Here is a 21850-nt window from a genome sequence, read left to right as displayed (position 1 = left end):
CGGCAAATCCACGGCGAGGCGGGGTCCCAGGGGTGGGGCCTATTCACAGGTCGAGGTGGGGCGTCTCAAGTCACCGAGGGGTGGGGACTCACAGGTCCAAAGCCCGGCTGGGTGGGGCTGGGCCTGCCGCTGCTGCCTTGGCGGCTGTGGCTACAGTCTAGTCTCCAGGGGCAGCCAAGGTACATAGGCAGCCCTAGTCTCTCCAGAGCATCCTTTGCGGCTGGTCCCCGCCTGCAGCGCGCTCGCAGCCTCGGGCCTGGAGGCTGACTTCTTTTGTGTTTTGTTTTCTGCCCCGCGCCTCATCTGCAGGACCCGTTCGTTCTTCTGCGGGCTACAAGAAGGCAGAGGATGAGATGTCCCGGGCCACGTCTGTTGGAGACCAGCTAGAGGCACCGGCCCGCATAATTTATCTCAACCAATCTCATCTCAACAAATTCTGCAACAATCAGATAAGGTAGGAGAAGCTGCAGCTGGGGGAAGCTCAGCGCTCACCTTCATGGGATGGCTTTTCAGTCACCCTGCCAACCCTTAGTCTACTTGCTTCCCCCAACACTTCGCATCTCTTCCTCCTGCACCCACCACGAGCCCAGAGGTCCACACTCGGTACCCACCCACTGGGCCATGTGAGCACAGTTGCTGTGTCCTCTTCCTTTGCAGTGCTGTGCCCAGTCCCTCTGTGGGCCCCGCAGAAGTTATCCTAATGCCAAAAAGTGAAGGTGTCCACTGCCTGGACTGCCTTCCAAGAATCCCCACAGTCTCCATGTAACCTCATTGATGGCTGTCTTTGTCGTAGCTCTCCTGAGGAGTTTGCGAAACGTCTGTAGGGAAGTGCTTTTCACGGGGAATCCCACAAGCCACAGGGGCTCACATTCATTTCCCAGGGACCCAAGGGTCTTATTTGCTAGGAAACTTTGTCCAGAGTCAGCAGAAAAATGATGGGAAGGTAACATTTAGCATTGTAGTGTGTGCTTAATGTCTGTTCTCTGTCTGCTGGCCACTGTGTTAGAGGCATTAGCGGTGCCAGCATCTCCAGTGTCTCGTGGAGCAAGCCATTAGCTTCAGATCAGGAAACTGGAGTGCAGAGATGTGACATGTTGTACTAAGCTCATATTATATACATATATAGCTACTGGGTGGGAAGGCTAGAAATCGAACCCCCTCACCTGACCAGCAAGCACATTCCAGCTGATGTGCAAAACCTGTTTCTTAGCTTGGTGTTAGCCTACTTTGAAATGTCATTGAACTTTGGGGCTTTGACCAGCTTCACCTCCGAGAGTGGTTTCCAAGGATAGTTCTGTGAGCTACATAGATCACCATAATCAGGTCTGGAAGGCACTGACGGATCAGGTCCCGTGCAGGTCATTGAAATGCAACCTCGTGCACGTGCGATCTCTCTCTCTCTCTCTCTCTCTCTCTCTCTCTCTCTCTCTCTCTCTCTCTCTCCCTCTCTCTCTCTCTCCCTCTCTCTCTCTCTTTCTGTCTCTCTCCCCCCCCCTTGGCTAAAACTTTGTTATTGTTACATATCTAACTATTACACTACCCCAGTAATGCCACACTGGCTGCCTAGCTTGCGGCAAGGTCTGTTTGTTGGTCGCTTCTATAGCTGGATTAAGATTTGGGAAAGAATAACAATACACCTATGTGCATTTATTTTATTACGGGAGGGTTGGAGGGATGTCTCAGCCGTTAAAGGCTAGGCTCACAACCAAAAATATTTTATTAAAGGAGCATCAGGTTGTGTGGCTTTATTTTGTGTTTCAAGAATGCCCTTCGAACACATTTTATATTTAAAAAGTGACGCTTAGGCTATCTGAGTCTTCATTCCTGAATATGTAGTCTTGTTTTGAACTAGGGAACATTGCAGATATTACAAACAGCCCATTATAGTTTTACAAATCAGGGTAACTGTAATAAAATAATAGAGGGGAAACTGGAGCCTCATACGTTGTCAGTAAGAATGAGAGATGGGCTGCTGCTGTGGAAAGCGGGTTGGCATGGCTCCAAAAGGATCAGGGGACGGTTAGCACAAGAGCCAGCAGTTCCAAGACTACATACATAGATAATGCACGTGGAAACAGAGGTCCTCACAGACACTTGCACAGAGATGCTCATAGCAGCAGGACTATGGTGTCCAACACACACACACACACACGTCTTCATTTGGATGAGTCAGTGAAGTGTGGATAAGCCACACAATGGAATATCGTCTGGCTATAAAATGTTACAACATGGATAAAACTTAAAAGTTCTTAAATGAGAGAACAAGCCATGAAAAGTCTCAATTTGTATGAACTGATTTATGTGAAATTCTTAAAAGAGAGATGTATCTCAAGGTCCATTAGTGGTTCCTGGAGCTGGTGAAGGAAGGTGACGGTATGGGAGATGCAGAGTGACTGCCGTGTAGCCTGGAATGATGGCTGTGTCACTCTGAATACACGAAAAGTCACTGGAGCCTGGCATTGGCCATGTAGTGCTAAATCTGCATGCCTTTCATATTTTTATTGAGCTCTTTGCAGAAACCACTAAGGTCATTTTTTTTAAAGTTAAATATTATGTGAGGAGATTAGATTGGAGCATCACTTTAAAAAAAACTTTAGTACATTTTCAAAATGTATTTTTTGCTTTTTCCACCAATTTTAGTATCTCTGTGGTGATTCAGAACAGTGACAATAAAATGTGGATCCCCCACCCCATCCCTAGTTTCCATAAGAGGTATGTTGTTTAGTTTCTTGTCAACTTGACACAAGCAAGGGTCACCTGAAAAGAGGGACCCTCAGTTGAGAAAATGCCTCCATTGCCTACAGCAAGTTCACAGGATATTTTCTTGATTAATGGTTAATATGGGTGAGCCCAGCCCACTTGGATAGTATGATCTCTGGACAGATAGTACTTGGGTGTGTAAGAAGCAGGCAGAGGAGCCATGGAGAGCAAGCCAGGAAGCAACACTCCTCCATGGTCTGCGCTTCAACTCCTGCCTTAAGTTCCTTCTCTGACTTCCCATCATGATGGCCTGAAGACCTTAGACTGAAATAAGCCTTTTGCCCCCACGTTGCTGTGGTCTTGTGCTTATCACAGCAATGGAAAATGAACTAGGAGCGGAGGCAAACATTTAAGAGCAATTGGGCCTCAATACTTGTCTCTATCAGGGCTAGTTTTAGCCTTAGAGGGATTCCAACGTGTTACACGATAGTTTCATTTGTTCTTTTTATCCAAGAAGGGTTTGGAATAAGTGTGTGTATTGAACTGGCTAGGAATAAAGCAGGCATGTATCAGCTGTACAACTGGATGGTTGGATTCATTTAAATGTATCATACTAAGTATTAAAATGTCAATTTCTGACTTTGTGGCTTATCCTGTAAGAATGTTTCTAAACGCACTCGACCTAGGCTAAGAACTTTACAGTGAGGTCCTTGAGCTTCTGTGTTCCATTGGTGCTATTAATGGAATCACTAATGGTTGTCAATGACTTGTAATTCATTAGGAACTGATTACAAAGCTTGACCTTAGAGTTTTGGCTTTTACAAATCACTGAGGTAGGGAACTGGGGCACTTCAGTGATGTTAAAGTCAACTCTAAAAAAAAAATCATTTTTTTAAAAAAACTAAGCTATTCAAGTGAATGTTTTCATAAAAGGGAATTGCTAAAGAATTTCTTTTTCTTCCTATAATTTTCCATGTGAAAAGGTTGATACTCTTTTCATGGGCAAGAATGGGGGAGGGTGTTTTCTCAGACCACCCTCTCCCACTCGTGCTGGGGACGGAATCTGCCTTACACACTCTAAGCAATGCTCCACACTTAGGCATGTTGCCTCTATATTAAGCTTTTTGGAAAGAGAAAATCCCAGGGGCAGCTGAGGATCCTAACGGTCCATTGACTGGGGTGTCTTTTCAAAGCCTGCCTTCTCCAGGTCAGGGTTCTCTGACTCCCCCCACACCAAGCCCTTTCTGACTGAGAATTACTATGTATTTGCTTTTGCAGGTGCTTGACAAGGTTGTATTTAAAGACAGCGAGGAAGGGGGCGGTTGAGTATTTGGGGGAAGTGTGTGAAAGATGATGTGCTGTACTTCAGCATCGGAACTGGTGGGACTCAAGGGAGAGGCTTGACCTGGAAGATGGCTTGGAGAACGAGTGAGCAGTCATATCTGGTTGGCCCTACACTTCTGGGGGATGCCCTACATGGGAATTCTAAAATTTGGTCAATCACTGTAGTCCTGAGAGCTGTGTCATGTGTGTGCGAGTCCTGGACTCAGCACTGATGTCGTATCTGATCTGCTGCTTGCTGACGTTTTCCACCAGGAAGTCAGGGAATCAGCATCATCACCATGGTGGTCAGCTTTGAAGCAGCACCTTTCTCCTAGGCATGGGTCTCACCTAAGAGGACAATGATTTTCGTCATTGTGTAGAAATTAATGGTCAAGTTGGGCGTGGTGACGTACGCACTTGATCCCAGCACTTGGGAGGCAGAAGCAGGTGGATCTCTGTGAGTTTGAGGCCAGCTTGATCTTCATAGTGATGTCTGGGACAACCAGGACTACATAATGAGACCCTGTCTCAAAACAAAACAAATCAAAGCAAACAAAAAGAAATGGATGGTAATCAATGGGGTGTTTCAGTGTTCTTATACTTTGGGAGGACTGTGCACCTAACGAGATCTCTTTTCTCTGGCCTACACTCTCATCTCCTTTAACATTTAAGTGCATACTTGAGACACCTAAAGTTATAGCTCAGTGATGTTTTTGTTTAATTATGAAATTGTGTAACCATTATAATTGTAAAATTTAGACCATTTATGTCACTTGAAGAAGAAACTGTACCATCTGTCAATCATCCTTCTCCCTCACTGTACCATCACCTGTCAGTCATCCTTCTCCCTCACTGTACCATCACCTGTCAGTCATCCTTCTCCCTCACTGTACCATCACCTGTCAGTCATCCTACTCTCTCCCTTCTGCCTCTTCCCTCCCCCTCCACACCTAAATAACCACTAATCTACTTTATGTTCCCCTGTGTCAGGCATTTCCCATGAATGGTACCATATCCTCTTATGTAGTTTATTTAAATTAAAGCGTAACAAAAACTTGCTCTGTAGAGGGATGTGATGATAACTCTTTAGTTGTATATATCTTGGCGTGATTTTCCAAAGGAATGATGAACAATGTTTGTGGCCCCACAGTCAGCAGCATGTCATCTTTCTCTGTGGCTATCAATGTATGTCATTTGGAATTCTGGCTTTCTAAGCTGTAAGAGTTTTCATGTTTGGAGTCAGGTCTTCAGTGCAAGTTTTAGATACTTCATTTGGGCTTGGAGTGACTCATTTATTTCAGGTGGGTGTTTCAGCGAGCAGCATTCTGCAGGAGAGCAAGTGAGCTGTGTCACATTAGCGTGTTTCTTCAGGCTGCTTTGTCTTAAGGGAAAATTGCTTTCTATTTAATGTAAATATATATTGCTGTCTTTGCAATGTAAGTTTAAAATAAAGTCTCACCTGTCTAGAGAGAACTGAGCATCGGGTGCTGGGTGTATATAGGCTCATCATTTTAAGAAGCAGGTTAGGCATTCCTAATTTGAGAATCCAAAATGAAATAAAAATAAAAACTTCTCAAAAATCTGAAACTTTTTAAGAATTGACATGATATCAGAAATAGAAAATTCTACATGTAACCTTACCTGGTGGATCACCATCTAAACATAGGCACAGCAAAGATATCCAGTACAGTTACTGGCGGGTTCCAAAGCACGAGATACATGTGAGACACAAATAGATTCTATGTTTAGACTCAGAAAAATCTCATTGTGTCTATGCTGATATTCCCAAGTCCAAGAAAGACAAAACAGAACAAAAAAACAAGTGAGCAAGCCAGATCAGAAACAGCTATTTTGGTGAGGGGTGTTTAACCCATATACTGGGACCTAAATGTCACAGAGAGTATGCTTGTTGTAAGAGATGGAGAGAACATAGTAACCTTTAGTGGTCCATTGGAGGTAGACTGTGGTGCAGATGGTAAGTGTATATGGTACCAGAGCCAGTGGCACTGGGCACTATGAAGATAAAGAATTCTCTAAATTTTTAAGCTTCAAAATTTAGTCAGAATCTGGTTTCTGTTAAACCTGCTTATTATTTAGTAAGGAAATACCACCCAAATCTTAATAATTCTTTTGTTGATTTCCAAAAGATCATTATTTAAAGGAGTTGGGGATGCAGATCCTTCTAGAGTTTGCCAAGCAGGCACAGAGGTTAGGTCTTCCACGTGGAACAAACCTGGCGTGGTGCTGCATGGCTGTAATCCCAGCATTCAGGCGGTGCTGGTGGGAGGATCCGTGGAAGGTCATCCTCAGGCGTGTAGCAGACACAGGCCAGTCTGGGCTACACAAGGTGTCTCAAAACCAAACACACAGGGGCTATGACTCACTTATCTCAGTGCTCACTGACTGAAGATGAAGACCTGAGATGGGGTCCGTAGCACTCACGTCGAGTCAGGCTTGTGAGAGAGAAAGATGACTCGGTGGCTAAGAGCGGAGAACCCGAGTTTTGTTCTCAGCACCCAGATCAGGGGGACCTGCAACTGTCAGTAACTCCAGCTCCAGGGAATCCTACACTCCTGGCCCCTGTGGGCATATGGGTATGCGTATATGAGTGTTGGTGTTCAATATTCTGGCAGTGGGGAGGCAGAGACAAGCGGGTCCCAGGGTTTGCTGGCCAGCTAGTCTAGCCAAAAAGTGAACTCCAGGTTTAGTGAGAGACCATGTGTCAAAAAACAGTGATTGAAGTCGACACCCAGCGTCTGGCCTCCACATGTGTCATGTACACACACACACACACACACACACACACACACACACACACGCGTGCGCACGCGCACACACACGCACACACGCACACGCGTGCGCACACACACGCACACACACACGCACGCACACACACGCACACATGCACACACACACACACGCACACACACACACGCACGCACACACACACACATGCACACACACACGCACACACACACACGCATGCACGCGCACACACACACACACACATACACACACACACACACACACACACACACACACACACACGCACGCAAATAAATAAATAAATCGCAAAGCTTCTGTGCTTCTGACCGGGGACAGCTGTACTCACCAAGTTTGTGGAAGATAAAATAACTCATTGATTCATTGCTTATGTTGAACACATCTACCTTCAGGCCCCTTGAGGGTCTCATCTCTGTCTCTGCTGTTCTTACTTGAGAGTCACATACTCTTGGTTAATCTCTAAAGCAGATGGTTTCTTGAGTAAGTGCCGAGTTCTCTGGCAGAAAGAGCAGTGAGTGGGGGGGAGGTGCAGAGCCGGACCGGCCAAACTCTACCTGCGGCTGGGTGGGATGGTAATGGTGAATGACCCAGACCCTTGGTCACTGGGGAGAAACACACACATTGAGTTGGGATCTCGTTTAATGGTATTAGGCAGATGTAGGCTTATATAGGCTAAGGTAGGAGGTGGAGAAGCTTAGGATGGGCTGAGGCAGAGCAAGGAACAAGGGCTAATAATGCTCTGCCATGTTAGTGGTTGGTGGCTAGGCGTAGGTGGACCTAGGTCAGGTAGTCAGAGACAGGTTTCCAAACGCTAGCTAGGCTCAGGAAATTACACTAGGCCTCACCAAACTCAAGTTAGGCTTAAGAAATTACAATGGGCCTCATGTCCAGGCCTCATGAAGCCCAACAAGTAGGAACATCATAATAGATCAGGAACACTTATTTTTATATACACTAACAGCAAAGAGTTGACAGGAAAGTCTGGTAATTAAAAGTGTTATCTGATTTATGCCTGGGGCAGGATTTTGAGGTATCTTACAGTTGGAGATATTGAAATTATCAGGTGCTTGGCATCATGTATTTCAGGAAACCACTAGATGCCTAAGTTGTCTTGACCGTATTTTTAGAAACAGGAAGAAAAAAAAATCATGGCAGCCTTGGGCTAGTTAAGTATTTGATGTTTCTAAGGAAACGACAAATGTCTGGGAGAATAGACTTTGGTGGTGATATTTATCAAGTTGACCTTTGTGTGGGTGCATAATGGAACCAAAACAACCTCTGTGCTGCTCCTGTTCATAGTCAGGCAAAGCCATTCTGTTTGAGATCAGTGACCTATTTTACTGCCTTCCCTTCCCAAGTCCTTTCCTTTCCTTTCTTCCTTCCCCTCCCCTTCCCTTCTCTCCCCTTCTTTTCCCTTCTCTTTTTCCTTCCCCTCCCCTTTCCTTCTCTTCTTTTCCATTCCCTTCTCTTCTTCCTTCCCCTCCCCTTCCCTTTTCTCCCCTTCCTTTCCCTTCTCTTCTTCCTTTCCCTCCCCTTCCCTTTTCTCCCCTTCCTTTCCCTTCTCTTCTTTCTTCCTCTCTTTCCTCTCCCCTTCCCTTCACCTCCCTCCTCACCCTCCCCCTTCTTTTAAAATTTGAGCCATGTTGTCACTCTATAGCTCAGGCTGTTTTTGAATTCACTTTTCCCTCTAGGCTGGCAGAATTCTACAAACTCTCTGCTTTCTGCAGACTTAAAATCATATCTTAGTCTTGCTGAATTAATCAGAGGTTCATTAATCGAAAAGAAATGAAAATTTAACCAGAGTTTGAGGAAACCAAAAAGAGATGGGGATTAGGGCAGAAGGAGAAGGTTCCCGCCAAGCCTGAGAAGAACCTGTGCTGGAGCACGATGCAGTGTGTGATGGTCTTCTTCCTTTGCACTGCCTGCTGTGATGGTAATGGTAGGGTCGTGATCAGAGTTGAAAGGCTAATAGCTTGGGCAGTAATCAAGGTTTACCCACCTGTCCCCAGTATATCAATTAAAGAAGCTAGTAGACGTGAGATTTATTCAACATAACCACATGAGGAAGAGGAACAAAGGGATCCATTGTCCACCATGGTTCATCTTCAGGGTGCTGACAAGTTGTTAGGGTTTAACAGAGGACCAGGTGTATGCAGAATTAGCAGTACTAATCAAAGCATGGTTGCATACTGATCTCTGATCCCTCCTGTCCTGGCTCTGGCTGTGGTCTGTCCTGTGAGGTACTCTGGTAAATTGTCAGGAATGTGGGAAATCTTTTTTTGGAAGGCAAGTTTCTCCTGTGTCCGGCGCAATGGCTTCAGCCTTTCCATTCCTTAGCACAGGATGTCTGGGGAAACTTTCAGTCTTCAAGGTTCATTGTTTCAATAGTCTGATAGGCAAAGCGAAGACTAGCATCTCTCCTGTCTGGCTCTCCTGACAGGTGCTTACCGAATGCTGACACCAGGATAGTGGAGTGAAAAGAAAGGCAGACAGCTATTCTGTTGTGTCTTTTGTAAGTTTCCACAAGTCTATGATTTTCTCAAGATTAAGAAAAAAGCAAGAATAATAAACTTAAAGTCGAAAACCCCAGAAATCATGTAGGAGAATAAGGATGGTAAACTCTCATCTTTCTGCTGGATGGCTTGGCAGATGCCTGGGTCTTTTGTTAGAACAGGGGTGGAAACAGAGCTTTAGAACAGAGGAGAGAAAAGGACTGCGCCTTGGGACTGGAGATGGCTCAGTGGTTAAGAGCATGTCCTGCTTTCTCTGAGGGCCTGAGTTCAGTTCTCAGTATCCATGTTGGGTGGCTCACAAGCATCTGCAACTCCAGCTCTGGGGGAAATATGCCTTCGGTATCTCCATACACCTGCACTCACGTGCATATATCCACACTCACACACATGGAGTTAAAAAAAATAACAACCGTTTTTCTTAAAAAGACAAATGAAAGGGGCAAAGTCTCTCCAGATTGCTGTACTAAGTCAATGGGAGAACACTTGCTCTCTGGTGTCCAAGAGTCTCCCCTAAGCTCCCTGCCCACAGTTTGCACACAGGACATCTGGTCTGGGTGTACAGAGGCAAGAGGAGGCCTCAGCACTTAGACCATGGCCAGTTCTGCTGTGGCCAGCGTTCAATCTTAGATCTCGGGTTCACCTTCTGGAAAACCACACCGAAGAGCCTGCGGTACCGTCTGTGGTCCCTCGGCACATAGCCCATGCGCTCTCAGAAACCGAATCAGCAGCCCTTTCCAGGACAGTGCTCAGAGATAACAAAAGGGGAGTCTGACCATTGTTGGGGTGCTTTATCAGGAAAGTTCCTGAAAACCATGAGGTCAGGGTAGATTCAAATGCTGACCCAGTCTTTTTCTCTCGTGAGAGCCAGCTCCACAACATACATCAGAGGTTTTCAGCTGGCCATCTCGTTTTATATTCAAGGAGATCGAATGATTGGAGGTTGAACTTAGAACATTGCTGGCCATTCAGGTGGATTGTTCTGTCTTTTCAGGACTTGCTGTGTGAACCGTCACTTGAATGGCTCTGGAGAGCCACCGCCCATTGGTCAGTTTCGGCCTTCAGGCTTTTGAGAGCCAACTCCTCGATCTCGTCTCTCTTTCTGAAGTGTTGATGATTTTAGTGTGTGAAATGTATCAACAATAGGCAGGTTGGCAGGGGACAGAAAGCCACTATAAAGGCTCCTGCAAACACTTGGGGACCAGGAACAGAGGACAGGCTTCACAGGAGGGACACAAATGGCCAAACATTGTACAGCTAAACAAAGGGACAGGGACTTGCTCTTGGGAGGGGTGTGGGCTGTGGGAGGCTGGTGGAAGATGGTGCACAGCTGTCTTAAGATGCAGATGAGGTTTCTCTGGGGGACAGCTGCCAGGGTCATCCGTCTAATTTGGGTGACTGAGTCCTCCGATCTTCCTGTGATATCAAGTCAGAAAAAGGGTATCAAGGAAAGCCTGTTTGGACGCCCTGCCTGTCCACTTCACCAGCAGAATAAATTTATCAAAGCACAGCCTCTGAGACAGTGTTGTCTATAGCTAGAAATGAAGAAGGCTAGTATGGGATGTTGTATTTGGGGTGACATATTGTGGGACCCCATACAGTCACATAAATTCTCTGTATCAGTGGTCTCCAAACATTTGGATTTTAGGTCCCCTCAGTATAATTTGTCAACACAAATCTTTACCCTTGTGTTTAGATATCTGTACACGGTATTGTCGTCACGTCTCAACCCTTGGCGTGCATTTGCTAAGACTCTCAGTTAAGCCCTGTGGATTTATTTGTCTGCGTGCTTAGTTGTTTTGAATGTCTGTGACTATCTTATCAGACTTAGTTACTTTCCTTTTGCTGCACCTAGATAAAGGCCTTGGCGAGTGTGGATTCAGAGCAGATGCGTCTATGCTGACTTTTGTTTGCGGGCAGCTGTGCAACGGTGTCATCATTTCTGATGTGCATTCATTGCATAGTTCTTCTTTATGGGAGGATCGGTGTCATTGAAATTAGATAAAATAACCCATAAATCCACCTGGCTTGGAGACGCAGACCGAAGCACAGAGTCATAAGCAAAGAGACAGATGGAGGGGTGGGTGCCGCTGCCACCCTGAATTTGTCAGCCTAGGCTGCCAGAGCCAAGTGTCATACACTGGGCCCCGTGGCTCGGAAAAGAGAAATGAGCTTCCTCCCAGCTGTTGCCGCTGGAAGTGACACCCTCATCGCTTCATTTAAACCATTTGTCTTTCCAAGGCCCCAGCCGCAAATATCAGCATGTTTAGAGCTTCACCTGTTTAGAGGATGTAATTCACTGGGTGCTTTCTTGTAACTCTTCCCCTCCAGTCACACCATACAGGACCAAGTGGCGAGGGCCACTCCAGTGTGGAACTAGCAACAGCTACAACTGAGGGATTTTGGATAGGGACATGTCAGCATAAGCCCTGGGGATAAGTCCTTTCTAAGCCTTGCTGTAGAGTCCTGCCTTGTAATTCTGTGTCAAGTGGGGCTGTTCCCTTTCCTTGGAGAAGATGGGGGTCACTTTTGCTTCAGACCACAGCCACCTCGAGTCTGATTACACAGGGACGTGGGAGGCAGTTGAGTGTGGTGGCCAAGTGTATCTTTTCAGGTATGGGTCTGCCCATAGCCAGCAAAGGTTTTTACAAGGAGCAGGGACAAGGCCATCAGCCGGGTGCCTTGGAAGAGAAGGAGGGTCCCTGAGGATGCCCAGAGTGGGACTTGGAGTGGGTGGGTAGACATACGTGCTTCTAGGTTCAAATTTCAGCGGCGGGAAGAGCACTCATGGTTTCTCCTGCTTCTGTGTTTTGTTCTCTTTGGAACTGTTTTGAACAATGTATTGAAAAAGGGGGCTTGACCTCACAATAACAGAAATCCCTGATTCCCCTCAGTATTAGACCTACTGGGACGGTCAGAGGTGCATGGGGCCACCTCTGGCAGTGTGCCGTGAGGGAGAGTCGCTGTCTTATGTGGGGATGCATGAACTCTACTGGAGAGACCTCCAACATCCTCTGTCTGCAGAGCAGGAATCCTCATACTGCAGTTAAGAGCTTGACCAGAAGGCAACTAACCGCAGCTACTTCCCTGCGATAGTAATCAACGCTGTTATTCTATTTGGCCATTCATGTCTCACTCTTTTCTTTGTTAATCCAGTAACTTGATGATCTGGGGAAACACAAATGGATTCCAGTATGACTTGTTCAAGGGCATATGTTGTCTAGAGAATAACCGTGGGCTAAAGAATAACTTGACAGATTTGGGACATTGGGGTCTTCTCTCTGTGTGTAGATTTAATCTATTTACCTATATGATATTTAAACATAATTAGTTACAGGTTTATTATGTAAATACAAGTATACTTAAAATATATACATATTCAATATATCCAGTTTAAGCCTGCACATGCTATACATGACCAGGCTATGTTGAGAGCATAAGAAAGGTGGGGAGTGAGTGAGTGAGTGTATGTATGTGTGTGCATGTGTTTGTCTATGTGCACATACATGTGCATGAATTGTTAAATTGTGAAACTGATTCTTCCTTTTGGTGTGCTGGAAGAACAAGGTTATATAAGGTTATGTTAAGTTCACTGTCACTTCCTGCTCTGCAGCAGAACACCCAACAAGATTCTTCACTATAGACTGGTTAAAAGCTCAAGCCTAGTCCAGGCAGATAAATAGAGTCTTAGGGTGGGTGAGAAACTGTCTTTCTCTCATTCTCGCTGGCACCAGGTACTGAACCCAGGGCCTGATCAGGAATCGGCAAGTGCTCTATGGGGCAGCACCGCATACCTTTTATTTTGAAATAGTGTCTCACTAAATTGCCCAAGCTGGCCTCAAATGACTGACCCTCTTGCGTAGCTAGAATGTATGCATGGGGCCACGCAGCTTGGCTCCTGCCCTGTCCTCTTTATTTCTTCTTTTCTTATCCATTTCATGGCATCCTGGACTCTACTTAATATTCCAAAGGGATCCCGAATTGTGCGTAGTATTTAATCTGAAATTTAAAAAATTATTTTATGTGTACAAATATTTTATCTTTGTGTATGTCTGGGTACCATGTGCCTGCCTGGTGCCCTCAGAGTCCAGAAGAAGGTGTTGGACCTTCTGAGACTGGAGTTACAGATGGTTGTGGGTGCTGGAACTTGAACTTGAGTCCTCTGGAAGAGCAGCCAGTGCTTTTAGCCACTGATCACCTCTCTCCGGACTAATCTAGATTCTTAATAGGAGAGTCCATTTTACTAAGACATGTTCTTTAAATTACCCAATAAAGTGTTACACTTCCGTATTTCCTCCAGTAAGTGGTGGCGTATCTGAAAGTGTCACCTTCCAGAATGTGGAATGAGTCCCGAAACTCCTGTCCTCTGAGAACCGAGCTCGCTCTTTGACAGTAGTGGGTTGCTTTCTCAGGAGTATCATTGCTGCTCTCCAGCACCCGGACAGGTTGTTGTTAGAACTGTCTCAGGTTAGTTTTTAATGGTACCTTTAAATGAGGCTTCATTAATCATTCTAGTGCTATTTCACCAGAGCAAATTAAATTATTTCCTAGAATGAGGATGTCAGCTGTCTCACGGGCTTCATCCTACACCCCTTTCATTCTATGCTAGACAGCAGGACTTCTGCCTTTTCTTCTCTTTTCTTAACCTTCCCCCCTCCTTCCCTCCCTCTCTCCTCTTTGCCGTTCATGTAAAGGCCATAATATAGAGGCTGAGTTTTGGCATGTGACTGGGTGGGATTTATATAGTTATACAATAATCATCTGCTCCTCCCCCCCAGCAAAGGCCTGACTGTTGGGCTTTCTCCACAGCTGATAGGAGTAATTTTAAGCCACCGAGTGATATGGAAAGGAGGAAGGGAAACCACAGTTGTGTCTGTTCAGAGGACTTGATTTGACTTACCCAGATAAATTTGTAAGTCAATCATTGCTATACTGACATAGCTAGAGTCATCAGAGAGGAAGGAGCCTCAGTTGAGGAAATGCCTCCATGAGATCCAGCTGTAAGGCATTTTCTCAATGAGTGATCAGTGAGAGAGGGCCCAGCCCATGGTGCCACCCCTGGGCTGCCGGTCCTGGATTCTATAAGAAAGCAGGCTGAGCAAACCATGAGGAACAAGCCAGTGAACATCACCTCTCTATGGCCTCTGCATCTGCTCCTGTCTCCAGGCTCCAGCCCTCCTTGAATTCCTGTTCTGACTTCTTCCAATAATGGACTACGATCTGAAAGTGTAAGCCAAATAAACCCTTTCCTCCCCAACTCGCTTTTTGGTCATGACATTTCTTTGCCTCAACAGAAACCCTAATTAAGACAATTGCAAAATTGTAAAGTCAGGCAACTCCAAATAAAATGATAATATAGCAGAGGACTCTCATTTTTAATTTATTGTTGACTGTTTTCCACTCGGTTGTATGAAATGTGGCCTCGAGCATACACATCCCACAACTTGCAATGCTTGCAACTTATGTGGCCCTCACATGAGCATCAGCCTCCAAGAGTGTGGTGGTTTGAATGAGAATGGTCCCCATAGGCTCATATATTTGTGTGTTTAGTTCCTAATTTGTAGAACTGTTTAGAGAGGATTAGGAGGTGTGGCCTTGTTGAAGGAGGTTGTGTTATTGGGGGTAGGCTTTGAGGTTTCAAAAGCCCATGCCAGCCACTATTGTTCTCCCTCTTCCTGTTAGCAGTGGATGTAAAGCTCTCAGCTGCTACCTCAGCACCATGCCTGCCTGCCTCCTACCGTGATGATCGTGGACTAAACCTCTGAAGCTGTAAGCAAGTCCCCAGTTAAATGCTTGCTTTCGTAAGCATTGCCTTGGCCATGGGTTCTCTTCCCAGCAATAGAGAACCAGGACTAGAAAGGGGGACAGTCACCTGGAGAACCTTTCGAGCCCATGGATGCCTTGTCTATAAAATCTTCCATCGACACCAAAGCTTCCTGTGACTCCCAGACCCTGTTTCCAGGTTGTGGCCCTAATCTTACAAAGACGGAAGTGGCAAGAAAGCAACCATAAACCTCTGTAGCCGCCATGACAAAGTGTTCATCCAGGCACCGTGTTTGGATTAGCATTCGTGAACAGTCATGCCCTAACAGTGCCGTCGATGTTTAGTGCAATAGTCATGGGACCATTTACAGAGTATTTCAGTATTTCCCAGGAAGCGGATCTGAGTTCCTCTTTTGTGGGATCCACTGTTGTGTCCTTGGGCAGGAGTGAGGCTTCTAATTTCATCAAGGTCCCTGGTGGCTTTTGACATTTACATTAAGCGTATATCAACAACACTGAGAGACAACATATTCTCAATGTTTTGCCCCTTAAAATTGTTCCTGGATGCTGTGAAACCCCAGGTTAATGCATGCACTTGGGAAAATAGTGACCAAGCTGGAAGTGTCCCATCACCTGTTGATACGCACTTGATTCTAGTTCCTCTTCTGGGGACCACAAGCTTTTGTTTGGCTGGTGTTGTCTTTGGCTGTTTCATTGGTACAATGAGGGTTCTTGCCTTTTTGTCACATGTCATATGATTGACTAGATAAGAAGCTGCTGCAACACAGGGCTGGTATTTGCTCAGGAGCCAAATGGGTGTCTTATGTCACCGGCCTGTGATGTTTAAGAGCTGGGTGTAGTAAGGTGCCTTTTTGAGATGGCACCCTGGGGTGAGTTTGAAATCACAGTGTCTCTCCAGTCCCAAATCATCCATCCAACTTCTCCTTTCACACTTGCCATCTTACAGGTGACTTCATGCTAAGTTGATGATTCCTCATGGTTTTGAACTATTGTGCTGTGGGACGACATGGGTTTTGATATTTTGGGGTGCTGTTATTAGAAATGACAGTAAGAATGTCTTGTCTTGGGGGCTGGAGAGATGGTTCAGTGGTTAAGAGCACTGGTTGCTCTTCCAGAGGTCCTGAGTTCAATTCCTAGCAGCCACATGGTGGCTTGCAAGTATTCATGGTGGGATCTGGTGCCCTCTTCTGGAATAAAGGCATTCATACAGACACAACACTCAGTTTTTAAAAAAAATAGTATCTAGTCTTAAGAAATCCATGCCCCTTTTAATTTTAAAATATGTTGAGTATTTTCAAATTAGGATGGCATAACATGGGTCATATTTACCCGAGAATGGCAGCACTGTGGCCCGTTTCTGCAGGAGTGAGAGCTCTGCTGTTGTTCATAGGACGTGTCCTTCGCCTGGTAAGACTGAAGAGATTCTGTGTCTCACAGAACAATCAAGTGCAACTGGGTAGTGTCTTTGCAAGGCGCTATCAGTGTGGGTGTTTACTTTTCTCTTGGTCTCACGGTCATGGCTGTGGCTTGTTTGCGTTCCCTTTGCTGCAGTGACCTGTTGTGCACAGAGCGAACCTGGTTAGCAAGTCTGCGATAAGGTGCTGGTGTTTAACATCAGCGCGTTTGCAGGGGCAAGGTTCAGGCTGCTCTTTGGCACTGTTGTGATTCCATTGCAGGTGGTCTGTCACCACCTCCATCTTTTGGCGGGCATCTTATAAGTGTCCTCTGGACATTGGATGAATACTAAGCATAAGCACTTTAAGCCGTACCCACTGAATGTCTTACAGGTTTCAATTTAGCCTTTGTTTGCATACTGTATGTTTGAGAACAGTGCTCCCACCTTCTTGGTACATAGCACTTGAGTTTTGAAAAAATAGACTTTGCATTGTATTCGAAGAGATTAAAGGCAACACAGCAGTTGAGTGGGATGAGTGTGTTCAGGGAACAGACTAGAAACATTTTCTCCCTGCAGTGATTTAACTTCGAAGAGTATTTCTAGCGTGTGTCTTGAGGTTTGTACTGGAAACATTTGTAGGGAAATATCTGAGTTAGAATAGCTAGAGAGACAGACTGATGAAAGGGGAGGTGTAGCCCAGGGCACGGCACTTGCCTAGCATGTGTGAAGCCTGGCTTTGGAGCTTCAATGCTGAAAAAACAAACAAGCAACAACCCCCCCCCCCCCCCCCCCCCGCCTATCACAGTAGGAGTCTTGACTCTATCAGCGTCAGCAGTTTCACAAGCCTTGTTTCTTTGTCTGTGAGATGGGAGCATGCTCCCTTTCAAGGTTTGTCCGGAAACTGAGACAGGGGGAGTCTAGAGCATAAAGGATCACACGCCTTGCATCTCCCGTCTTGTTTGCCATGGGTAGGTTTATTCCTCCTTTTTAACAGTTATGAAGCACAGATAACACAAGACTTTACCCTCTCAACCTTGTCAGTGCACAGTTCAGTGGCAGTGTGTTCATACTGCGGGATAACCTGCCCCCTAAAACCTTTTCATCTGGCAAAGAACATCTTCTCCCATTCCATTTGTCCCTTGCCCCCACCAATCTGCATTCTGTTGCTACGTATTTGATTATTCTGAGTTTGTCACAGAAAGTCTTACTTCACTTTGAAACTCTGCTACCGAGTCTTGCTGAGTTATCAAATGGCCATTTTTAAATGGCATTTCTCTTCTTTCTACTGTGTCTCTTCTTATTTAACTATTTCTCTCTCTCTCTCTCTCTCTCTCTCTCTCTCTCTCTCTCTCTCTCTCTCTCGGTGTGTGTGTGTGTGTGTGTGTATGCGTGTGTGCACTTGTCTTCAGAAGCCAGCAGAGGGCATCGGATCAGGATCTGGAGTTGTAGGATATGCCAGTGTGGGTGCTGGGAACCCAACTGCTGTTCTCTGAAGGAGGGGCAAACGTTCTTAAGTGTTGAGCCGTCTCTCCAGTTCTCTCTGGGCTTTTTCTTATGTCTTCTATCATTGTAGTGCACACGGTTCCAAGAACTGGCATAAAAATGGGTAAAGAAAATGGCCCCTTTTCAGCCCTATGAAAGAATGCGGTTGTGCCGCTTTACAGGAAACTGGATGAAATGGGAGATAACCTTGTCAAATGAGTGAAGCCAGTCTCAGAACGACAATTGTCGTATGTCTTCTCAGATTCCTCAGTTTTATGTAGCTACATAAGATCATGTATGTGTTTATGGCACGAAACTAGAACGTAACTGTCCAGAGGATCATCAGGAACTAGGCGGAGAGGGTGGAGAAAGGGAAACTAGGGGCTTCTGGGAGGGGATGGGCAGTGCATAATATATCCTTGTGTGATTAAACATCTTTAAGTTTAAAAATCTGTAAATGGTTTATAGAAAAAAATATTTAAAGGGTAGTTCACACGAGCCATTCACCTTCTTCTGGGTGGCTGACTTCACTGTCCGCATCTTGTCCCTAAGACCGTTCTGGAACGGAATGGTGATAGTATTCTGGAAAAGATGCTTCCCAAGTTTGAGATTTTTCAACCAGATCTGCCTTAGGACAATGAGGGTTGTTTTTCCTCTCTGAAGCAGTCCAGTCTCTGATGTCTCCTCTTAAATGGGATTCCTGTCTCAACACTGTTTCCTTCCCTCTTCCGTGTTGATGGAGGATCCCATCCAAAAGAGTAGATTCTGAAGGTGGTCTTGCTGAGGAATGCATTGTGATTCTTCCTGTTCAGGGACCACTGCTGACTGCTATTTTACCTCCTGGGACATCTACAAGGCCACTCACATTCTATCCTCACTTTCTGCTTCATCTCCCAGAGTTCCTTTTCTTCCTGTGTTCAGGCTACTGCCTTGGGTTGCAGAAAGTTCTTTGGTGTGCTCTGCTCTTGTCTTCTCTCTATAGCTTTTCCTCCCTCTGTACTGAGGCTTCTAAGGCCAAATTCGTATCTCTCTGAAGTGTTGCCTTGCTTGTCCACCTTCCTGTCCTTTGCAGGTGGGAGTGGCCCATCCACTCTCTGTGGACCATCGGGAGGCCATGTCTGTTCTTGCCCCCAATGCTCCAGCTCTGCTGTGTCATCCTTCATGACAAAGACATCATCTTCCGCATCCTTCTCAGTGTGGGTCTCGCTCAGCTTTCAGCCAGTGGGAGGAGCAAACCCTTTCCCAGAGGACTTTGCAGAGAGATGGAGTTCAGAACAGTCCAGAAAGTAAGAGTTGCCTCAATCCTGTGCTATACGACTTTCCTTCCCACTCATAACACAGTGCACAGAGCTGCCCCCCGTGGTGACGGACAGTCCTCAGGCATCGGGAGGGGAAGTGTGTGGTTTCGACATGCTTTTATAAACAAGCCACTCTTGAGAGAGCGCTGCCTCAGCAAATGCTTTTAGTGTCAGTTCTTCGGAGACAATAGATTGATGTCTGTCCTCAGATGCAGGCACGTTTGGGATTTAATGTGCTCCTTGGCATCCTTAGGACTTTTATAGCAGTTGAGGTTTAAAATTTGTTCATTCAACAAATACATTTTTGGTACTTAGCATATAATGGTGTATACCTTTGATCAATAACCGGACAAAGTGCTGGAGACCAGGGCTTGGCTGGGCTGCCGCGAGTTTGAGTTTCCTGTTCCTTTCTAGCTTTCTGGGCAGGAGGCAGGGAGCGTTAGCGGTGCATTGTCCGTTTTTGGAATTCTGCTTGGTGCCCTTGTTGGCCTCTCTGCTCTTCGTCTCAGTCTCTTGAAGGAGAAGCTACTTTCTGGGTGGAAAGATAGAGAGCAGCCTTCCAGCATGTTCTGCCCGGGACACGTGGGTCATGCCACGCCTCCTTCTTGGGTTTTCTATCTTATAGTTTAAATGCCATGGTTCTTGTCCTTTAAGCTCTCCTTGGGGGGAACAAAGTCACAGAAGCCGCTGCACCAGCAGAGTCCCAGGCCTTAGAGAGCCATGAGAAGGAAGGTAGAGCCATTTCTAACTCTTACCCGCATCACACAGATGAGGATATGAGTGATGAAAAACTAATGTATGCATTTAAAATATCTGCGCATGCGTGTTTCAGATGGGTACCTCTTGGTTTTACTCACATGATGCTATGTTCTCCAAGGGAGTCCTGTAGGAGAGCCTCTGACAGCACAACCCTGTCCCCAGAAGCCCACAGCGGAGCCACTAAATCATTCCGCAAATTTCCATCCTATTTCTTTTGATTGGCCCTGAATTTTAAAACAACAACAACAAAAATGATCAGTTGTCTGCTTGGAGTGTAAGATCCAAAGAATAGGGTGACTTAAAAATTCACTTTGAGCTAAGTGTGGTGTCCTCACGAGAACCACAGTGCCACATATAGCTGAATTTCACAGCAATTATAAAATCAACAATGATTATGTAGCATTTACAAGCTCTGAGGAAAGTAGAATCTGAGACAGTTCAGTTCTGTTGTTATCTTTTTCCCATAGCTGGGGCTCAGACCCAGGGCTGCGTCATGCCTGCTAGGCACATGCTCTGTCCCTGAGCTACATCCTCAAGTCCAAGTTCTCTCGTTTTTCTGTGACCACTTGGATCTAAGGATCTAACATTTAAAACACTGAGAGTTATAAATTACGAGGTGTAAGATGTTTGTTTGAGCATTATAAATTTTAACCTTTACAAAATTCTATTCAATCGTATCCTAAAACTTAAGATTTATTGGTAATATTTTATTGTTTTAAAATTGAAAGCCAGATCAAGAAGTTGGGCGAAATCGGAGCGGTGTGGTTTGGTTGCCGTCCAACTTGGATCGCACAAGTGCTCTGCGTCAGTGAGCTTTGTTTACTGGTCACCTGACGACTATTAACAAAAGTTTTCCCACCAGCCTGGATCTGCTATGTGGAAATAAGAATAGTGAATATGTAATTTTGTGGGTTTTTACTTTTTTGTAATGTAATAAATTTTTATTATTTTACTTGGTGTAATTTGATCATATACTTTACTTCCACCACACTTAGCATGATTAAATTTACCACAGCTTAATAAAAGTGAGTTTTGTTTTGTTGTAGTGTGGGGGCTGTACCCAGGACTTTGTACATGTTTTGTACAGGAGGACTCTACCACTGGGCTGTACCCCGGGCCCTAATATTTTTCACTCTCTGTTTCTTTCTGGTCAGTTTTTATATGTTTTTGCATTGTAGTTGCTGCTAAAATGAGTTTTGCTGCATAGAGGAGGGGAGGGGAAGGTTAGCCATGACAGGTACCTCACTGTAAGATGCCGGATCCCAACTGTGTTCTCAGTCAGCTACAGTGGGGCGCCATGCTGGGCTCCCCTGGCTGCATTCTGAGGACCAAGAGCTGCCGCGGCTGCTCCTGAGTAGGTGTCCTCCTGAAGAGGCGACACTTTATCTTTCAAGGTGTCTGTGTCTTCCTGTGTAAGATGATGAGCTCACACTGGAGTGTCCATGGTCCCTCTCAGTTCTGTGTGCGGATGGCCCCTAAGCTGTGACCTGACGGTGTGGTCTGTCACCATTCACTTGGGGGCCAGCTAGCATGGCCATCAACATTCCTGCCTGCTTGAAGAGATGTGGCGGACCCGTTGGAGTTTGCTTTCAATTTCTCTTGTGCCTTGGTGTAGTCTGTAGGTTTGGTCACCTCTCTGCCCTTACTGCTTTAGTGGCTGCAACCAGGAATAGGACAACCGCTCCTGATTTTCTTTTCTTTTTGCCAATTTATGCATGAATTTTGTTCTGTTTGAGACAGTCTCACTGTGTCACCCAGAGTGGCCCGGAATCCACAATCCTGCCTCAGTTTCCCAAGTGATACGGTTCTAGTTT

The 21850-nt window shown here is 45.7% G+C and overlaps 1 protein-coding gene across 4 annotated transcripts in view; it reads left to right on the top strand.

Annotated features, from left to right (window-relative positions):
* Atp8a2 (ATPase phospholipid transporting 8A2) overlaps nt 1–21850 on the top strand; it is a 542501-nt gene that overhangs the window by 81873 nt on the left and 438778 nt on the right. For 2 of the 4 annotated variants that reach the window (XM_075950134.1, XM_075950131.1), the window contains exon 2: nt 310–454. In XM_075950134.1, the coding sequence (XP_075806249.1) occupies nt 310–454 (145 nt within the window). Of the gene's footprint in view, nt 1–29; nt 180–309; nt 455–21850 lie in introns of those variants that run through there. The other 2 variants (XM_075950132.1, XM_075950135.1) reach the window with 2 other exon arrangements.

The sequence above is a fragment of the Microtus pennsylvanicus genome, chromosome 15 (assembly GCF_037038515.1).
Source record: "Microtus pennsylvanicus isolate mMicPen1 chromosome 15, mMicPen1.hap1, whole genome shotgun sequence".
NCBI classification, from domain to species: domain Eukaryota; kingdom Metazoa; phylum Chordata; class Mammalia; order Rodentia; family Cricetidae; genus Microtus; species Microtus pennsylvanicus.
Note: the sequence above shows the minus strand (reverse complement) of the source record. Positions and strands in the feature narration are given on the sequence as shown.